General features: G+C 37.8%; 1 protein-coding gene across 1 annotated transcript in view; it reads right to left on the reverse strand.

The window, feature by feature from the left end:
- DNAH14 (dynein axonemal heavy chain 14) overlaps positions 1-16,152 on the reverse strand; it is a gene marked incomplete at both ends in the record, with an annotated part of 361,185 nt that overhangs the window by 8,959 nt on the left and 336,074 nt on the right. Inside the window, 4 exons of the mRNA XM_081298208.1 lie at positions 638-750; positions 5,226-5,422; positions 6,581-6,732; positions 15,733-15,932. Of these exons, the coding sequence (XP_081154334.1) occupies positions 638-750; positions 5,226-5,422; positions 6,581-6,732; positions 15,733-15,932 (662 nt within the window). The remainder of the gene's footprint in view (positions 1-637; positions 751-5,225; positions 5,423-6,580; positions 6,733-15,732; positions 15,933-16,152) is intronic.

Below are 16,152 nucleotides of genomic sequence, written 5' to 3' on the forward strand. Positions count from 1 at the left end.
ATGTGGTCTGGTGTTTGCATTTGTTCTAACACTCTTTTATACTTAAATGGTTAAGAGGCAGCCTGGCACAGACTTTGGTACCAGATTTTCTGGGTTCGAACCTCAATACTTCCATTTTCTACTGGTGAAACCTTGGGAAAGTTACTTCATACACCTCAACTTCCTCATCTCTGAAATAGGATGATGGGGGTTACTAGGATACTTGGTGTGTTAGGAACAGCAGTGCTCTTGGAAAGAGGCTTGATACTCTGTGAGTCCCTTGGTCAATGGTAGCTAGTCTCAGGCCTTCACACTGCTTTTATTATGACCAAAAATACATGGAAAAATCACATGTAGCCAAATTTTTCATATATCACTTCATATTTCTCTCTATATGTTTCTTAGGACACTGCGTAGAATAATGGAAAAAAATGTTCTGGCTGCTAGTCCTTATCTCTGTCTCAGAGTTTAGGGACCTTGAATGGACTCTCAGCTCCCAAGATCCCCATTTTCTCATCCTAAATGGAAGACAAGAATTCATCTACTCCTTAATTCACATGTTACTCTGAGAACCCAAAGACCAAGCATGTGAAATTAGTTCATAAACTGTTAAGCTCTAGCAAAAATAAGGAAGAAACAAAGCAGTTTTCATTCATACCGACGATGTATTGCAGTGTAAGCCACTTTGGCCCAGGTATTGAAGAAATCCAGTCGCTGCATGAGATCATTAACCCAGGAGCTTAGGGACCTGCATGACTTGTAGGCATATTTCTGTTGAGATTTAAAGACAATTATGTCATTTTTTTTTTTTTTTTTTTTTTTGTAGATCTGCCTCTGGGATCATTGGGAACATTTCTGTAAACTTTATAATAGACTCAATTGCCAGGGAGAAAAAAGTTGGCAGAAGAATGTCCTTTTCCAACTGAAATGAACACTTTTACATAGTGAGAAGTCTGAAAATGAATACCCAGGAGAAACAGGGTTATCTTTACTGAATAAACCCTTGGAAGCTTCCACTCTGGCTAAGGCTTTCCTGACTCTTCTCAAATTCTTTCAATAATCCCCTCACCTCTCTTTCCTCTTCTCTGGGGACATTATTTTCACATGCCATTGGGTGTGAGCCTTTCAACTTCCCAGATTTCCCCTGAGCAAAGTTCTATGAGCCCCCACCCACAGTCTGGTCCTTCCCTTTTCCTTCCAGTTCTGAGCCAAGCTGACCCCTGCCCCTCAGCTCTGTCTGCCTTTCTGGGGCATTTCCTCTTGGCTTCCATCCAGTTATGAACACGCTCTTCTTATCTTAAATACAGAAGCCTCTAACTTGTCTGCTACAATGAGTGTACGGGGAAGGGGGTCCGTAAGTCCTTGTGTGTTTATGGTCAAGCTTCTTGAGAAGTCCTTCATTGATTCCTGTTCATTATTGCTCTACATTAGAAGTCATCAGTGGCTTTATAAAAACTTTCCATATTCATGGTGTCCCACCCCCGTTTTTATTTTTTAATATTTATATTTTAGTTGTAATTGGACACAATACCTTTATTTCACTTATTTATTTTTTTTATGTGGTGCTGAGGATCGAATGCAGGGTCTTGCACGTGCGAGGAGAGCGCTCTACTGCTGAGCCACAATCCCCGCCCTACACCTGTTTTATTTGGTACAAATCCTTTGCCACTTTTGGTTAAACTGGTTACTTCCTTCTCCTTCGCTTTTTCTCTTGAATTCTCTATTTTTTTCTAGACCCCATTCATTGGTTCCTTTCCTTCCCTCCCTTGAGGTTAGTACTGCCCTCTTCTCTTGCTGCTTCGCAGTCCCTTTCCCGGACTTCACCATGGCTGTGGTTTCACTGTTTTGCTAGGCTGATGAAACCAACGTCTTGCTTCACATTGTCATTATTCCTCCAACAGCATCTCTTTCTGCTCACATAGTCTCTGAATGGCAGTCTCTGTCTGCCTAAATGTCCAAGCCAGACATATCCTTCCATCTGGCTAATCCCAGATCTTGTCAGTCTGTCAGACATGCAGTTGTCTGTCGTAATTGTATTTACAGTCTCCCAACTAGGCCATGTTCTCCCATCATAACTGCTGCAGGGAGCCCAGCACTTTCACTAGTTAGCTTTCTTAGCAAGCAGCAAAGCCCCTCTGTTGATCCCTTTATATAGTCAATAAGGGCACAGGAATAAAGGATCCCTAAGGTCCTTTCTGATTCTAAAGTCCTGTGAAGGACTTCATATGTGTGAACTTTACAGCTTCCACATTTCAATTTTTCATCATTGTCTATAATCAATTTTTTTTTTGTACTGGGGATTGAATCCCGGGGTGCTTAACCACCGAGCCATATCCCCAACCCTCTTTTTATATTTTATGTAGAGACAGAGCCTCTCTAAGTTGCTTAGGACCTTGATAAGTTGCTGAGACTGGCTTTGAACTCGAAATCTTCCTGCCTCAGCCTCTCAAGCAGCTGAGATTACAGGTGTATGCCACCGAGCATGGCTCTGTATTCAATTTTAAAGAATTATAATTGTCTCTGATTCTTAACCTGTCTACATGTTTTCTTCTTCTTCTCTTTGTTTTTTTTTTGGTACCAGGGATTGAACTCAGGGGTGCTTAACCATGGAGCCACATTCCCAGCCCTTTTCCAAAAAAATTTTTTTAGTTGTAAATGGACACAATATCTTCATTTTATTTATTTAATTTATGTGGTGCTGAGAGACTGAACACAGTGCCCCACACATGCAAGGCAAGTGCTCTACCACTGAGTCATAACCCCACCCCCAAGAACCACTGTATTTTTTTTTTTTTTCCTTTTTGGTGGTACTGGGGATTGAACCCAGGGCCTTGTGCATGCAAGGCAAGCACCCAACCAACTAAGCTATATCCCCAGCTCTAGAACCACTCTTTTTTAAGATCATCTGTATAGCAAGTGTTGGTATTTCAGTCATTTTGCAAGTAGAGTAATATTTCATTGCAGGAGTCTTATTCCATTTTTTTTTGCTGTAAAAACATAGCACCACAGACTGGATTATTTATAAAGAACAGAGATGATTTGGCTCATGGTTCTGAATGGGAAATCCAGCCATTACTGTTATGATGTTGTAAATATTTTTGTATATGTCTCTTGATATCTATATGCAAGGGTTTATATACTTTTAAAATATAGAGATCAACTGTATAAAAATTTTGAATCTTAAAAAATTTTTTAGTTCACATAATAATATAAGGAGTATTTCCCCCTAATCTACTATTTCAAAGGTTCTGTATTTTGTTTAGATTGTTTTAGTGGCTACCTTGGTAATTTGGTAATTATATCATGCATATGTAATTTGTCAAAGTGTAAAGTTCATTACTAATTTTATCCTCCTTCTTGATAATATAACACCTAAAAATTCCAGACATTCCCAACTCTGGTGTATGTGTTATTGCTGACTGTTTTTTTATTCCTGGTCTTTTGTTTCAAAATTAACAGTGCTTCTCTAAGAAGAAAAAAAAAATCCCATTGGATATTAGTACTGTTTTGTTTCTGTCATAATTGATTACCAATTCTCTGACCATTTTACCCTCTTCATTCTTTCTTGTATTTCAGAGTTTCTAGTTTTGTTAAGGATGAATTTTATGTACCTCTCTTCTTTTGGTCTGCTTTATTTTACCTTTATTTTCAAAACAAAAGTTTTGTATGTATTGTTTTTGTGTTTATTTCATATAAAGTTTTGTGTTATTAAAGTTAATTTTTTGAATACATTGAAAATACCATTCTCATTCCTTTGAAAGTTTTCCTCCCCAGGAGTAGCAAATATTCAGAGCAAAACACTTGCTGTGCTCTGCCCAACTTTTTTGTGTTCATGTTTCCTCTTAGGCGTTTTTTTTTTTTTTTTTTTTTTCCCTGAGTACTAGGGATGGAACTCAGGGGCACTCAACCACAGAGCCACATCCCCAGCCATATTTTGTATTTTATTTAGAGACAGGGTCTCACTGAGTTTCTTAGCACCTTGCTTTTGCTGAGGCTGCCTTTGAACCCACAATCCTCCTGCCTTGGCCTCCCAAGTGGCTGGGATTACAGGTGTCACCATGGTGCCAGGCTCCTCTCAGTTTTTGACCTGTTAACCCATCATTCTCTTATTAGGCTCTTTGATGCATTTAGTAATATTAAATTTTTTTTAATAAAACGTTTTTTTTTAAAATTTTTTTTCACTGGGAGGTGATCCAAAGGGAAAAAAAAACTTACATGGTCTTTGCAAACACTGAAAATTTTACAGTCACTAAAATATGAATATGGCAAAAAATAAAAATAGCACAACATGGGATGTAGAATGAAAGCTTTTTCCCCCCCACACAAGACCCATGAGTCTCTTTCATACAAGGTAACTACTATTGTCTGAGCTTTTTCTTCCAAAGCATTTAGTTGTGTTTCCTGATTGTAAAATATAAGTGCTTTTTTTTTGGTGGGGGGGTGTTGGGGATTGGACCCAGGAGTACTAACCCACTGAGCCACATTCCTGGCCCTTTTTTTGGTAATACCTATATTTTGTTTATTTATGTAGTGCTGGAAATCTAACCCAGTGCTTCACACATCCTAGGCAAGCACTGTACCACTGAGTCCTATCCAAGCCCTTTAAATTTTTTTTTTTTTTAATTTTGAGACAAGGTCTTGCTAAGTTGCTTAAGGCCTTGCTAAACTGCTGAGGTTGGCCTCGAATTTATGATCCTCCTGGCTCAGCCTCTTGAATGGCTGGGATTAAAAGCATGCATCTGGCCTAAAGAGATGTGCTTTTTATAAGCAAATATATGCCTTCATAGGCATAGTTTATAATCCTTAAAAATGACATTTTTCTAAAACTTTAACAAATTAATAAGACATCTTGGAGATATTTTTCCATATCAGCATATACCTCACAATTTGGATGTGCCACAGTTTATGTAATCAAATTCCTATTAATCATTATAGGAATTATTATATTGTTATATTATCATAATTGTTATAACAATTTATATTGTTAATATTTGTTATAGTTATACCTGTTTATATTGTTATAATTGGTTCTGTGATAAATATTTCTAAGGCAAATTTAAGTGGAATTGCCAAATTGCCCTCTCAGAAGTTGTATGAATATGTACTCATATCAAAAGTATGTCAGCATTTTTAAATGACTGCATAGAATTTCACCACACAGATGTACCATTGTTAACCTAATCATTTCCTGGATCCTGGATGTTTCTTTCAAGCAAGCAAGTAAGCAGGGAATGGTAATTGCTTACCTGCCACAGTAAGGGAACTTTTGTATTGAGAAGAGAGTCGTATATTTCTTCCAGTTCTTGAGTGAGGATGCTCTCTCCTTTTAGAGCAAGTTGAAGATGTTTTAAAGATTTGTGTATGACACTTAATAGCTTATTAAATCGTCCTATTTCTTGGTTCAAAAAGACTATTAAGACACAATGGATAAGGGGATCATGGCCTGGAATTAAAAAAAAAGAGATAAAACTTTGATATGTTATAGATTAAAAAGAGGCTTTGCATGAGAGGGACACAGGATTTGAAAGTTAAAGAAATTTCATGTGTCTTTACCCGGGGTAGATAAACATTTTCTGTAGAAGTTCAGATAGCAGATCTTTTAGGGTTTATGGACGGCATCATTTCTGTTGCAATTACTCAGTTCTCCTCTTGCAGCCATAGACAAAGTTAAACAAATAAGAATGGCCATATCCCAATAAAATTTTACTTATGGCACTCAAATCAGAATTTCAAATAGTAGTTATGTGTCACAAAGTATTGATTTTTTTTCAACCATTAAATAATATAAAAATTCCTTTGAGCTTGCCAGTTGTATAAAAGACTGGATTTAGTCTGAAATCCCTTATTTGATGAACCTTGATCAAGACTCAAAAATTTCAGTACCACAGTCATGTCTCACTTAACAGTGGGGACAAATTCTGAAAAATGCGTCCATAGATTTCATCCTTATGAAACAATAGGGTGTGCTTACTTAAATTAAAATGACTCTGGTGTCACCAGGTGACATAACTTTATGGGGCCATCATACATATATGATCTGTCTTTAAATGTCATTATGAGGTGCATGACTATTTTGATAGACTATTGCTCAACGTTTGTTTCCAAATGAATTGTTTTTGGGTTAGAATATGGATGTTAAAATTTAACTCAGAAATTGCCCCAGTCCAGGAATTTAGCCCCTTGGAGCTGTGCCTGGAACTAATTTGGGCAACTCTGGGCCTGCCCTTCCTTGTCTTACTTTCTCAGTATTGAGAGTTCTCCCATCAGAGGATTCATCTCAACCCTGCTGTTCCAGATGCTGTTCCAGAGAGCAGAGACACAGAGCCAGAAAGAACAGGGACCTAGAAAGATTTTTAGAATTTCCCCAGCAGAGTTGCTGCTTTCTTGTTTGCTTTACTTTTGGTCTCTGTGAAGACCCAAATGACACCATCAATTTCTTTTCTGCTCCTATCTCTAGAGTGGAGATTTGGCTTCCCATCTTGCCTCAGCCTTTTTGCAGCTGTGGTACTGTACTTTATTCCTGACTCTGCCTTCCTCTGACAGCAGAGTTTCTTCCTGAGGAGGCTGAGGTAAGAGGAAGGAGTTCAGATCATATGCTCACCTTTGACATTTTTATAGAGAGACTCCCAAATGGAGCTGGACAGGAGACTTTTCAATGTGCTGGGGCACACTTCTTTCTCCACTGTCAGCGGCAGCCGCTTCAGTAGGTCAGATACAATTTCTATCATGAGTTCATTATTACTCTGATGAGGACTGCAAAGGAAACCATGAGAGGAATGTGACATGGGTCTGTCTAATCCACAATGACTGATATATTTGGGTTTCAGCCCAATAGAAAAGGAAACAGAGCTTTACAGAACCACACACCTGTGTGATGAAAGATTTTATGGACACCATGGAGCTCACTGACTACACTTCACAGATGACAAAACTGACCAATGACTTTTAGACATTTGTAAGAAAATGTGCATTTAAAAAGTTTTTTTAGGATTCCTTTATCTGCTAAGAATATCATGAGAATATCATGCTAAGTGATAAGCCAATCCCCAAAAAACAAAGGCTGAATATTTTCTTTGATATATGGATACCAGTTTAACAATAAGGGAGCTGGGTTAGAGAAGAATAGAAGCACTTTGGATTAGACAAAAGGAAATGAAGGGAAGAGAGGGGGAATGGAATAGGAAAGATGATAGAATGAATTGGTCATTAGTATCCTATGTGCATATATGATCACATGAACAATGTAATTCTTCCTCATGTAAAACCAGAAGAATGAGAAGTTACACTCCTTATGTTATGGGCCAGGCTGTATGGGCAATGACCAAACAGACTCCATTTACCCCATATCATGTAAGAAACGCTTCTTCCAGGGAAAGCCCCACCTCTGTACCCATCAACAGTTGCTTAGCATAGCATGTTAGGCAACACAAAATGGCAATTCTTATACAATATAAAAGTGTTCTCTCTTTGGTTCCCATTTTTCTTGGACAATGTACACTGTCAGAGATTGATTGTCTAGATGTGAGTAACCATTCTTTAATTTGTACACAACAAGGGACGTTTTGGCCCACTCTCTTTTCTGCTTATGATTTTAGATCTCATAATGTCTGAGCGCTTCCTCCATGCTAGGCAAGGGCTTTACCACTGTCCTACAGCCCCAGCTGAAGCCACACTTATGCTTTAGTATGGTTTTGGACTATAAAAGGTGTACTCAAACCCCGGGAGGGGGTCGAAGGGTGTAGACTTGCACCCTATCCCTTGGCCCGCCAGCTGGTGGATCTGGATCGCCACCTGGTGAATAAAGTTTCCATCTCCTGCTTTAAGATCGACTTGGTGATTTATTGCAATCTTGCCTTAACACATGTGTGTATAATATGTCAAAATACATCCTACTATCATGTATAACTAATTAGAACAACAACAACAACAAATGAATAATTAAAAATGTTTCATAACTTTTTATTACAAACCCATCTCCTAAAATGAAGCCAAGTACTATCTGGTCAAACAAAACCAACTACCTTGATTTTTTTTTTTAAAACAACTTATGGATAATGCTCATTTTCACAATCAGAATAGCTTTAAAATAAGGTTGAATTTGATACAGAAAAAGTTTTGTTCAAGAACAAGTCCTTTTTGCTTTTCTTTCTTGAGAGAGCTAAAGAGAAACAGTCGATTGTTTTCCTGACAGCAAAAGAGTAATGTGGTAAAGTGAAGTCATTGTAAAAAATGATTCGACTTGTCAAATATTTAATAAAGAATTATGGAAGCTGGAGCATTTTCTACAGCAAAACAAAACAAAACAAAACAAAAAACCAAAGTTTTCTTAGGATTCCTTTAAAAAACAGTCATCTGAATACCTCTTCATGAACGGCATGAAAAAGCAGGGCAAGTTGACATCATGCTGAAGCATCTTCTAAGAAGTTCATCTGCTTGTCAAATCCCTGTGTTTACATAAAGGGTTTCCTGATGGCACACTCAGTGGGTGGTGACCGGAGGACAGTGTGTGTACAGGTCCTGGGGAGGCTGTGGGACTACCCAAGACCATCAAATTCCAAAGATGAGGAAACCAGGGCCGGGAAGCAGACAGGAGCTCCTTAGACATTTTCTGGATGAGTAGGGAATGGGGCCCACTCTCTGTTGCTCTTTTTATTAGTGGGGATTGATTTTTCACCTAACACTTCAGGTTTCTTTTTCACAAAGCCAGATGCATGTCAGCCTTCAAAGTAAGTGTTAATATTAGCACTATGTATTTAGTCCAGCAGTGTCACTTCTGGGCCAGTGTACAAATCACCTGAGGGAATATATTTCCTTATTTTGTCATTACACTTTGATTTTTTTCTCTTTTTTCAGTAAGGAGGATTGAACCTCGGCTTCCTCCATGCTAGGCAAGGGCTTTACCACTGACCTACAGCCCCAGCTGAAGCCACACTTTTCTTCTGATTTAAAAGTTGGGTTTTTCAGTAGAATTCATCCACGGTGGCTTCAAAAGGTAAGTTGAAAGGTCAAAAGGTGTCAATCATATTGAATGCCTTAGATTGTTTGAATTAAGTCCTATAGGCAAGTTTCTATAGATTCTGAACAGAGGTTGCATGACTGGGATGTGCCTAAGTTTTCCTCATATCACACGAAGAAATAGTATATATTCACTCAGTCAGTGAAGTGGGATTTCAGTTATCTTTATTTTGTGTCAGTAGGATGAACTTGGATGGTACAATCAAGTAATCAATCTAAACCCTAAGCCATAGACAGAAGTCAATCCAATGTCATTGTAATAAGAGTTATGGCCCACAATGATTGAAGACTGTAAGAGTGCAGAATACCAAGAGGCTCAAAGATGTCAGAGGCACATGGGAAAAATTTACACATATTTTAAGAGCTAAAGAAATGTAAAACTCAATCTATAAGTACACAGATGTACTAGATAGTGTGCAATTGAAATCCAAGGGTGTGGGTGATGTGACCAGCATCTCACAGAACTATGGAATTATTTTATGGTCACAACAGCTGTGAAAAATGTTCAGAGGATCCTATCAATGTTGACAAAAAGAATTAATTCATTTTTTGGTTGAACTCTTGTTTTATTCCAAACTCAAGTGAATTGAGAAGGCAAACTCAAAAATCATGCAAAATGATAAAATCGATCCATCATAAGTGTTTTTCAATTTTGGAAAGATTTATAATTAGGTATAATTAGGTTTAACAGAATCACAACTCTGGAAAAATATTTCTGTATTAAGGAATGCTATTATTTTAAATATTTGTAATGTTTAACAGAATGGGATCTCTTAAACCTTAGAGGGAGAAATTAATTTAAATTTATGATTTACCAAGAATCAATAAATGGGATGGCATAAAACTAAAAAGCTTCTTCATAGCAAAGGAAACAATCAAGAACATGAATAGAACAGAATAGAGGACACAGAGACCAATCCACAAAATTACAACTACCTTATATTAGACAAAGGTGCCAAAAGCATGCAATGGAGAAAGGATAGCATCTTCAACAAATGGTGCTGGGAGAACTGGAAATCCATATGCAACAGAATGAAGTTGAATCCCTCTCTCTCACCTTGCACAAAAGTTAACTCAAAATGGATCAAGGAGCTAGGAATCAAACCAGAAACTCTGCGTCTAATAGAAGAAAAAGTTGGCCCTAATCTCCATCTCGTGGGGTCGGGCTCCAAATTCCTTAATAGGACACCTATAGCACAAGAGTTAAAATCAAGAATCAACAATTGGGACGTATTCAAACTAAAAAGTTTTTTTCTCAGCAAGAGAAACAATAAAGATCTGACATTCCATCTGCTGCAGATATTACCTCTTCTAACGTTGATACAAAATTACATACAAGAGGAAGTGAGGGGAAAGGGAAAAATAATACAAGGGGGAGAAATGAATTACAGTAGAGGGGGTAGAGAGAGAAGAGGGGAGGGGAGGGGAGGGGAGGGGGATAGTAGAGGATAGGAAAGGCAGCAGAATACAACAGACATGAGTATGTCAATATGTAAATCAGTGGAAGTGTAACTGATGTGACTCTGCAATCTGTATACGGGGTAAAAATGGGAGTTCATAACCCACTTGAATCAAAGTGTGAAATATGATATATCAAGAACTATGTAATGTTTTGAACAACCAATAAAAAAAAAGAGTAAAAAAAAAACAATAAAGAGAGGTAAATAGGGAGCCTACATCCTGGGAACAAATATTTACCCCTCACACTTCAGATAGAGCTCTAATCTCCAGAGTATACAAAGAACTCAAAAAATTAAACAACAAGAAAACAAATAACCCAATCAACAAATGGGCCAAGGACCTGAACAGACACTTCTCAGAGGAGGATATACAATCAATCAACAAATACACGAAAAAATGCTCACCATCTCTAGCAATCAGAGAAATGCAAATTGAAACCATTCTAAGATACCATCTCACTCCAGTAAGAATGGCAGCCATTATGAAGTCAAACAATAACAAGTGCTGGTGAGGATGTGGGGAAAAGTGTACACTTGTACACTGCTGGTGGGACTGCAAATTGGTTCACCCAATTTGGAAAGCAGTATGGAGATTCCTTGGAAGGCTGGGAATGGAACCACCATTTGACCCAGCTATTCCCCTTCTCGGACTATACCCAAAAGACCTAAAAAGAGCATACAACAGGGACACAGCTACATCAATGTTCATAGCAGCACAATTCACAATAGCTAGACTGTGGAACCAACCAAGATGCCCTTCAATAGATGAATGGATAAAAAAATGTGGCATTTATACACAATGGAATATTACTCAGCACTAAAAAACAACAAAATCATGGCATTTGCAGGGAAATGGATGGCATTAGAGCAGATTATGCTAAGTGAAGCTAGCCAATCCCTAAAAAACAAATGCAGAATGTCTTCTTTGATATAAGGGGGGCGACTCAAAACAGAGCAGGGAGGAAGAGCGTGAGAAGAAGATTACCATTAAATAGGGATGAGAGGTGTGAGGGAATGGGAGAGAGAAGGGGAATTGCACGGAAGATGGTAGGAGACCCTCATGGTTATGCAAAATTACATATTAGATGGTGTGAGGGGGAAGAAAAAAGAGAAAGAAACGTGTCACAGTAGATTGGGTAGAAAGAGGTGAGGGGAGGGGAGGGGAGGGGGGATAAGAAGGGCAGCACAATTCAATAGACAATAGTATGGCCCTATGTATAAACGTGGCTGTATAACCAATGTGATCCTGCAATCTGTACACATGGAAAAATAAGATTACGTACCTCATTTGAATCAAATGTATGATATGTCAAGATCATTGTAATGTTTTGAGCAACTAATAAAAAAATTAAAAAAAAGAACATGAATAGAGAATCTACAGAATGGGAGACAATATTTGCCACTTGCACCTCAGATAGCTCATTAATCTCCAGGATATACAAAGGAATCAAAAAACTTAACACCAAAAAACCAAAAAACAGGCACTTCACAGAAGAAGAAATATGAATGGTCGAAAAATACACAAAAAATGTTCAACATCTCTAGTAATTAGAGAAATGCAAATTAAAACTACACTGAGATTCCATCTCACTCCAGTCAGAATGGCAATTATCAAGAATACAAGGAACAATAAATGTTGGCGAAGATGAGAGGAAAAAGGTACATTCACACATTGCTGGTGGGACTGCAAATTGGTGCAACCACTCTGGAAAGCAGTATGGAGATTACTAATAAAACTTGGAATGGAACCACCTTTTGACCCAGTTATCCCATTTCTTGGTTTATACCGAAAGGACTTAATATCAGCATACTACAGTGATGTAGCCACATCAATGTTTATAGCAGGTCAATTCGCAGTAGCCACGCTATGAAACTGACCCAGGTACCCTGCAACAGATGAATAGATAAAGAAATTGTATACACACAATGGAATATTACTCAACCATAAAGAAGAAAGAAGTTATAGCATTTGCTTGAATATGGATGGAACTAGAGAATATCATGCTCAGTGAAATAAGCCAATCAAAAAAAAAAAAAACCCAAAGCTGAATTTTATGATATGTGGATGCTAACCCACAACAAGGGAGGGTAGGAAGGGAAAGAATAGAAATTCATTGGATTAGACAAAGGGGAATGAAGGGAAGGGAGATGGGATGGGAATAGGAAAGACAGTAGAATGAATCAGACATAACTTTTCTTAGCTCATATATGAATACACAACCAGTGTAACTCCATACCATACAACCACAAAAATGAGATCCTATTTGGAATGGGTTATATTTCATGAATGTAAAATATGTCAAAATACACCTTACTGTCATATATATCTAAAAAACAACAAACAAAAAAAAATCACGATTTAAGGTGCTAGATTGAGATAGAAGAATAAGAATTTAAGATTCTCCATATTTGGGCTGGGGCTATGGTTGAGTGGTAGAGTGCTAGCTTAATACTTGTGAGGCACTGGTTTAATCCTTAGCACCACATAAAAATAAACAAATAAAATAAAGGTATGCTGTCCATCCACATACAAAAAAATCTAAAAAATTAAGAAAAGGTTCATGATATTTATTTATTAGATTTACAAAAAATATTGAAAAACTTAAGTTCTGGTAGAAGGCAACAGAAGTCCATTAACTTCATATGAATATGTTTGAAAATGTTTGATTAAGTCTATAATGGGGTCAAATGTTATTCAAAGACCTTTTAAAAGTGATTGTTAAAATATGTTAGATTTATCAATTGAGAGACTGGATTTCTTTTTTCTTTTTTTTTTCGTATCATAATTACATTTTATTATTTTTTTCTTTTTTCTTTTTTTTATTGGTTGTTCACAACATTACAAAGCTCTTGACATATCATATTTCATACATTAGATTGAAGTGGGTTATGAACCCCCAATTTTACCCCAAATGCAGATTGCAGAATCACATCGATTACACATCCACAATTTTACATAATGCCCTATTAGTAACTGTTGTATTCTGCTATCTTTCCTATCCTCTACTATCCCCCCTCCCCTCCCCTCCCATCTTCTCTCTCTACCACATCTACTGTAATTCATTTCTCTCCTTGTTTATTTTCCCATTCCCCTCACAACCTCTTATATGTAATTTTGTATAGCAATGAGGCTCTCCCTTCATTTCCATGCAATTTCCCTTTTCTCTCCCTTTCCCTCCCATCTCATATCTCTGTTTAATGTTAATCTTTTCTTCCTGCTCTTCCTGCTCTGTTCATAGATGCTCTCATTATATCAAAGAAGACATTTGGTATTTGTTTTTTAGGGATTGGCTAGCTTCACTAAGCATAATCTGCTCTAGTGCCATCCATTTCCCTGCAAATTCTATGATTTTGTCATTTTTTATAGCTGCATAGTACTCCATTGTGTATAGATGCCACATTTTTTTTTATCCATTCATCTATTGAAGGGCATCTGGGTTGGTTCCACAGTCTAGCTATTGTGAATTGTGCTGCTATGAACATCGATGTGGCAGTATCCCTGTAGCATGCTCTTTTAAGGTCTTCAGGGAATAGTCCGAGAAGGGGAATAGCTGGGTCAAATGGTGGTTCCATTCCCAGCTTTCCCAGGAATCTCCAAACTGCTTTCCAAATTGGCCGCACCAATTTGCAGTCCCACCAGCAATGTACAAGTGTACCCTTTTCTCCACATCCTCACCAGCACTTGTTGTTGTTTGACTTCATAGTGGCTGCCAATCTTACTGGAGTGAGATGGTATCTTAGGGTGGTTTTGATTTGCATTTCTCTGACTGCTAGAGATGGTGAGCATTTTTTCATGTACTTGTTGATTGATTGTATATCCTCCTCTGAGAAGTGTCTGTTCAGGTCCTTGGCCCATTTGTTGATTGGGTTATTTGTTATCTTATTGTCTAATTTTTTGAGCTCTTTGTATACTCTGGATATTAGGGCTCTATCTGAAGTGTGAGGAATAAAAATTTGTTCCCAGGATGTAGGCTCCCTATTTACCTCTCTTATTGTTTCTCTTGCTGAGAAAAAAACTTTTAAGTTTAATTAAGTCCCATTTGTTGATTCTAGTTATTAACTCTTGTGCTATGGGTGTCCTATTAAGGAATTTGGAGCCTGACCCCACAATATGTAGATCGGAGCCAACTTTTTCTTCTATCAGGCGCAGAGTCTCTGATTTGATATCAAGCTCCTTGATCCATTTTGAGTGAACTTTTGTGCATGGCGAGAGAAAGGGATTCAGTTTCATTTTGTTGCATATGGATTTCCAGTTTTCCCAACACCATTTGTTGAAGATGCTATCCTTCCTCCATTGCATGCTTTTAGCCCCTTTATCAAATATAAGATAGTTGTAACTTTGTGGATTAGTCTCTGTGTCCTCTATTCTATACCATTGGTCCACCCGCCTGTTTTGGTACCAGTACCATGCTGTTTTTGTCACTATTGGAGAGACTGGATTTCTAAGCTTAACCTAACTGCATATGAAACTCACTGGATTCTCAGAACAGCCCTGGTGTGGTGGGCACTGTTATGATCTGATGCAGAGATGAAGAACCTAAGACAGAAGGAGTTCATTGGCTTCCTTAAATCCATAAATCAAGGGCTGCAGGTGGGATTTGAAGCTGGGTCTAGTTAGGAAGGCAGAGAGGAAGAAGGAGTGTGCATGTGACCTATTTCCTGAGCAGCTATGAGTGAGTGTCACAGGAGATGTCTGTGACATCTGGGGCACTTTGATCAGGAAGGAAGAGCAAGGATCATCCATTTGACAATCAAACCACTGGGGCTTGAGCCCTGTAGTGCTGGCATTAATAACCCTCACCTTATTTTATAGCCATAGGCTGAGGAGGCCTGGGTATTTGGGTTAAATGTGTTATTCCATTTGAACCTCAAAACAGCTTCAATGGGTAGACAGATATTATTATCCACATTTATCGGTAAAGATATTGAAGCCATATGACCTCAGATACAGAACGAATAGAGCTATAATACACACAGGCCTCTAAGTGCAGGGCTAGTTCTTGAGAACATTGCTTGTTACTTATGATGATTATCCCTTTCTAGTCTACAGAGTTAAATATGCAAATTTCACATTTAAAGAAATGTATTTTTAAGATACTACTTACCAGGTACAATTCGGTCACTCATTTAACAAACTTCTGCATGCTTGTAAGTAATGTGTGTGAAGAATTTAGTTTCTCTACCATGTAACTTATACTTTCCTATAAGTTCTATACTGTATATCTCCAAATAAATATTTAATCACTGTTGACTAAACTTTTTCCTAGTGCTTTCTTACTTGATCGTGAGTTTGTCAGTGGTAGTTTTTGGTTGCAGGGCAATGAGATTTTCGATGAACTTCTGGCCCTGGATCTCCCTGATGCTCCTTTGGGCCTCAGGGTGTATTCCTAAGATCTCGGGTGAATCATCTTCGGGTAAAGACTCGATAATGTGTATGCAGTCTTTTATGCTTGCGGATTCTGGTATGTGTTGACATATCTGAAAATTTAAACACTTGGTTAGTTTTTGCCGGAGTGAGACACCTACTTTCACTAATGTATGAAGGCAATATTTCTCCATGAAATTTTATACAGAACATTCTTCTTATTGTATATAGTATATTTTAAACACTCTGTCAAAAGCAACATCTGGGGCTACCGTATTGTAAAGTATATATTACATACATCTAACCTTCTTTTGGCAAAAGAGAGAAAAAGGG

This window comes from Spermophilus citellus (genome assembly GCF_964194105.1).
Source record: "Spermophilus citellus genome assembly, chromosome: 6".
NCBI classification, from domain to species: domain Eukaryota; kingdom Metazoa; phylum Chordata; class Mammalia; order Rodentia; family Sciuridae; genus Spermophilus; species Spermophilus citellus.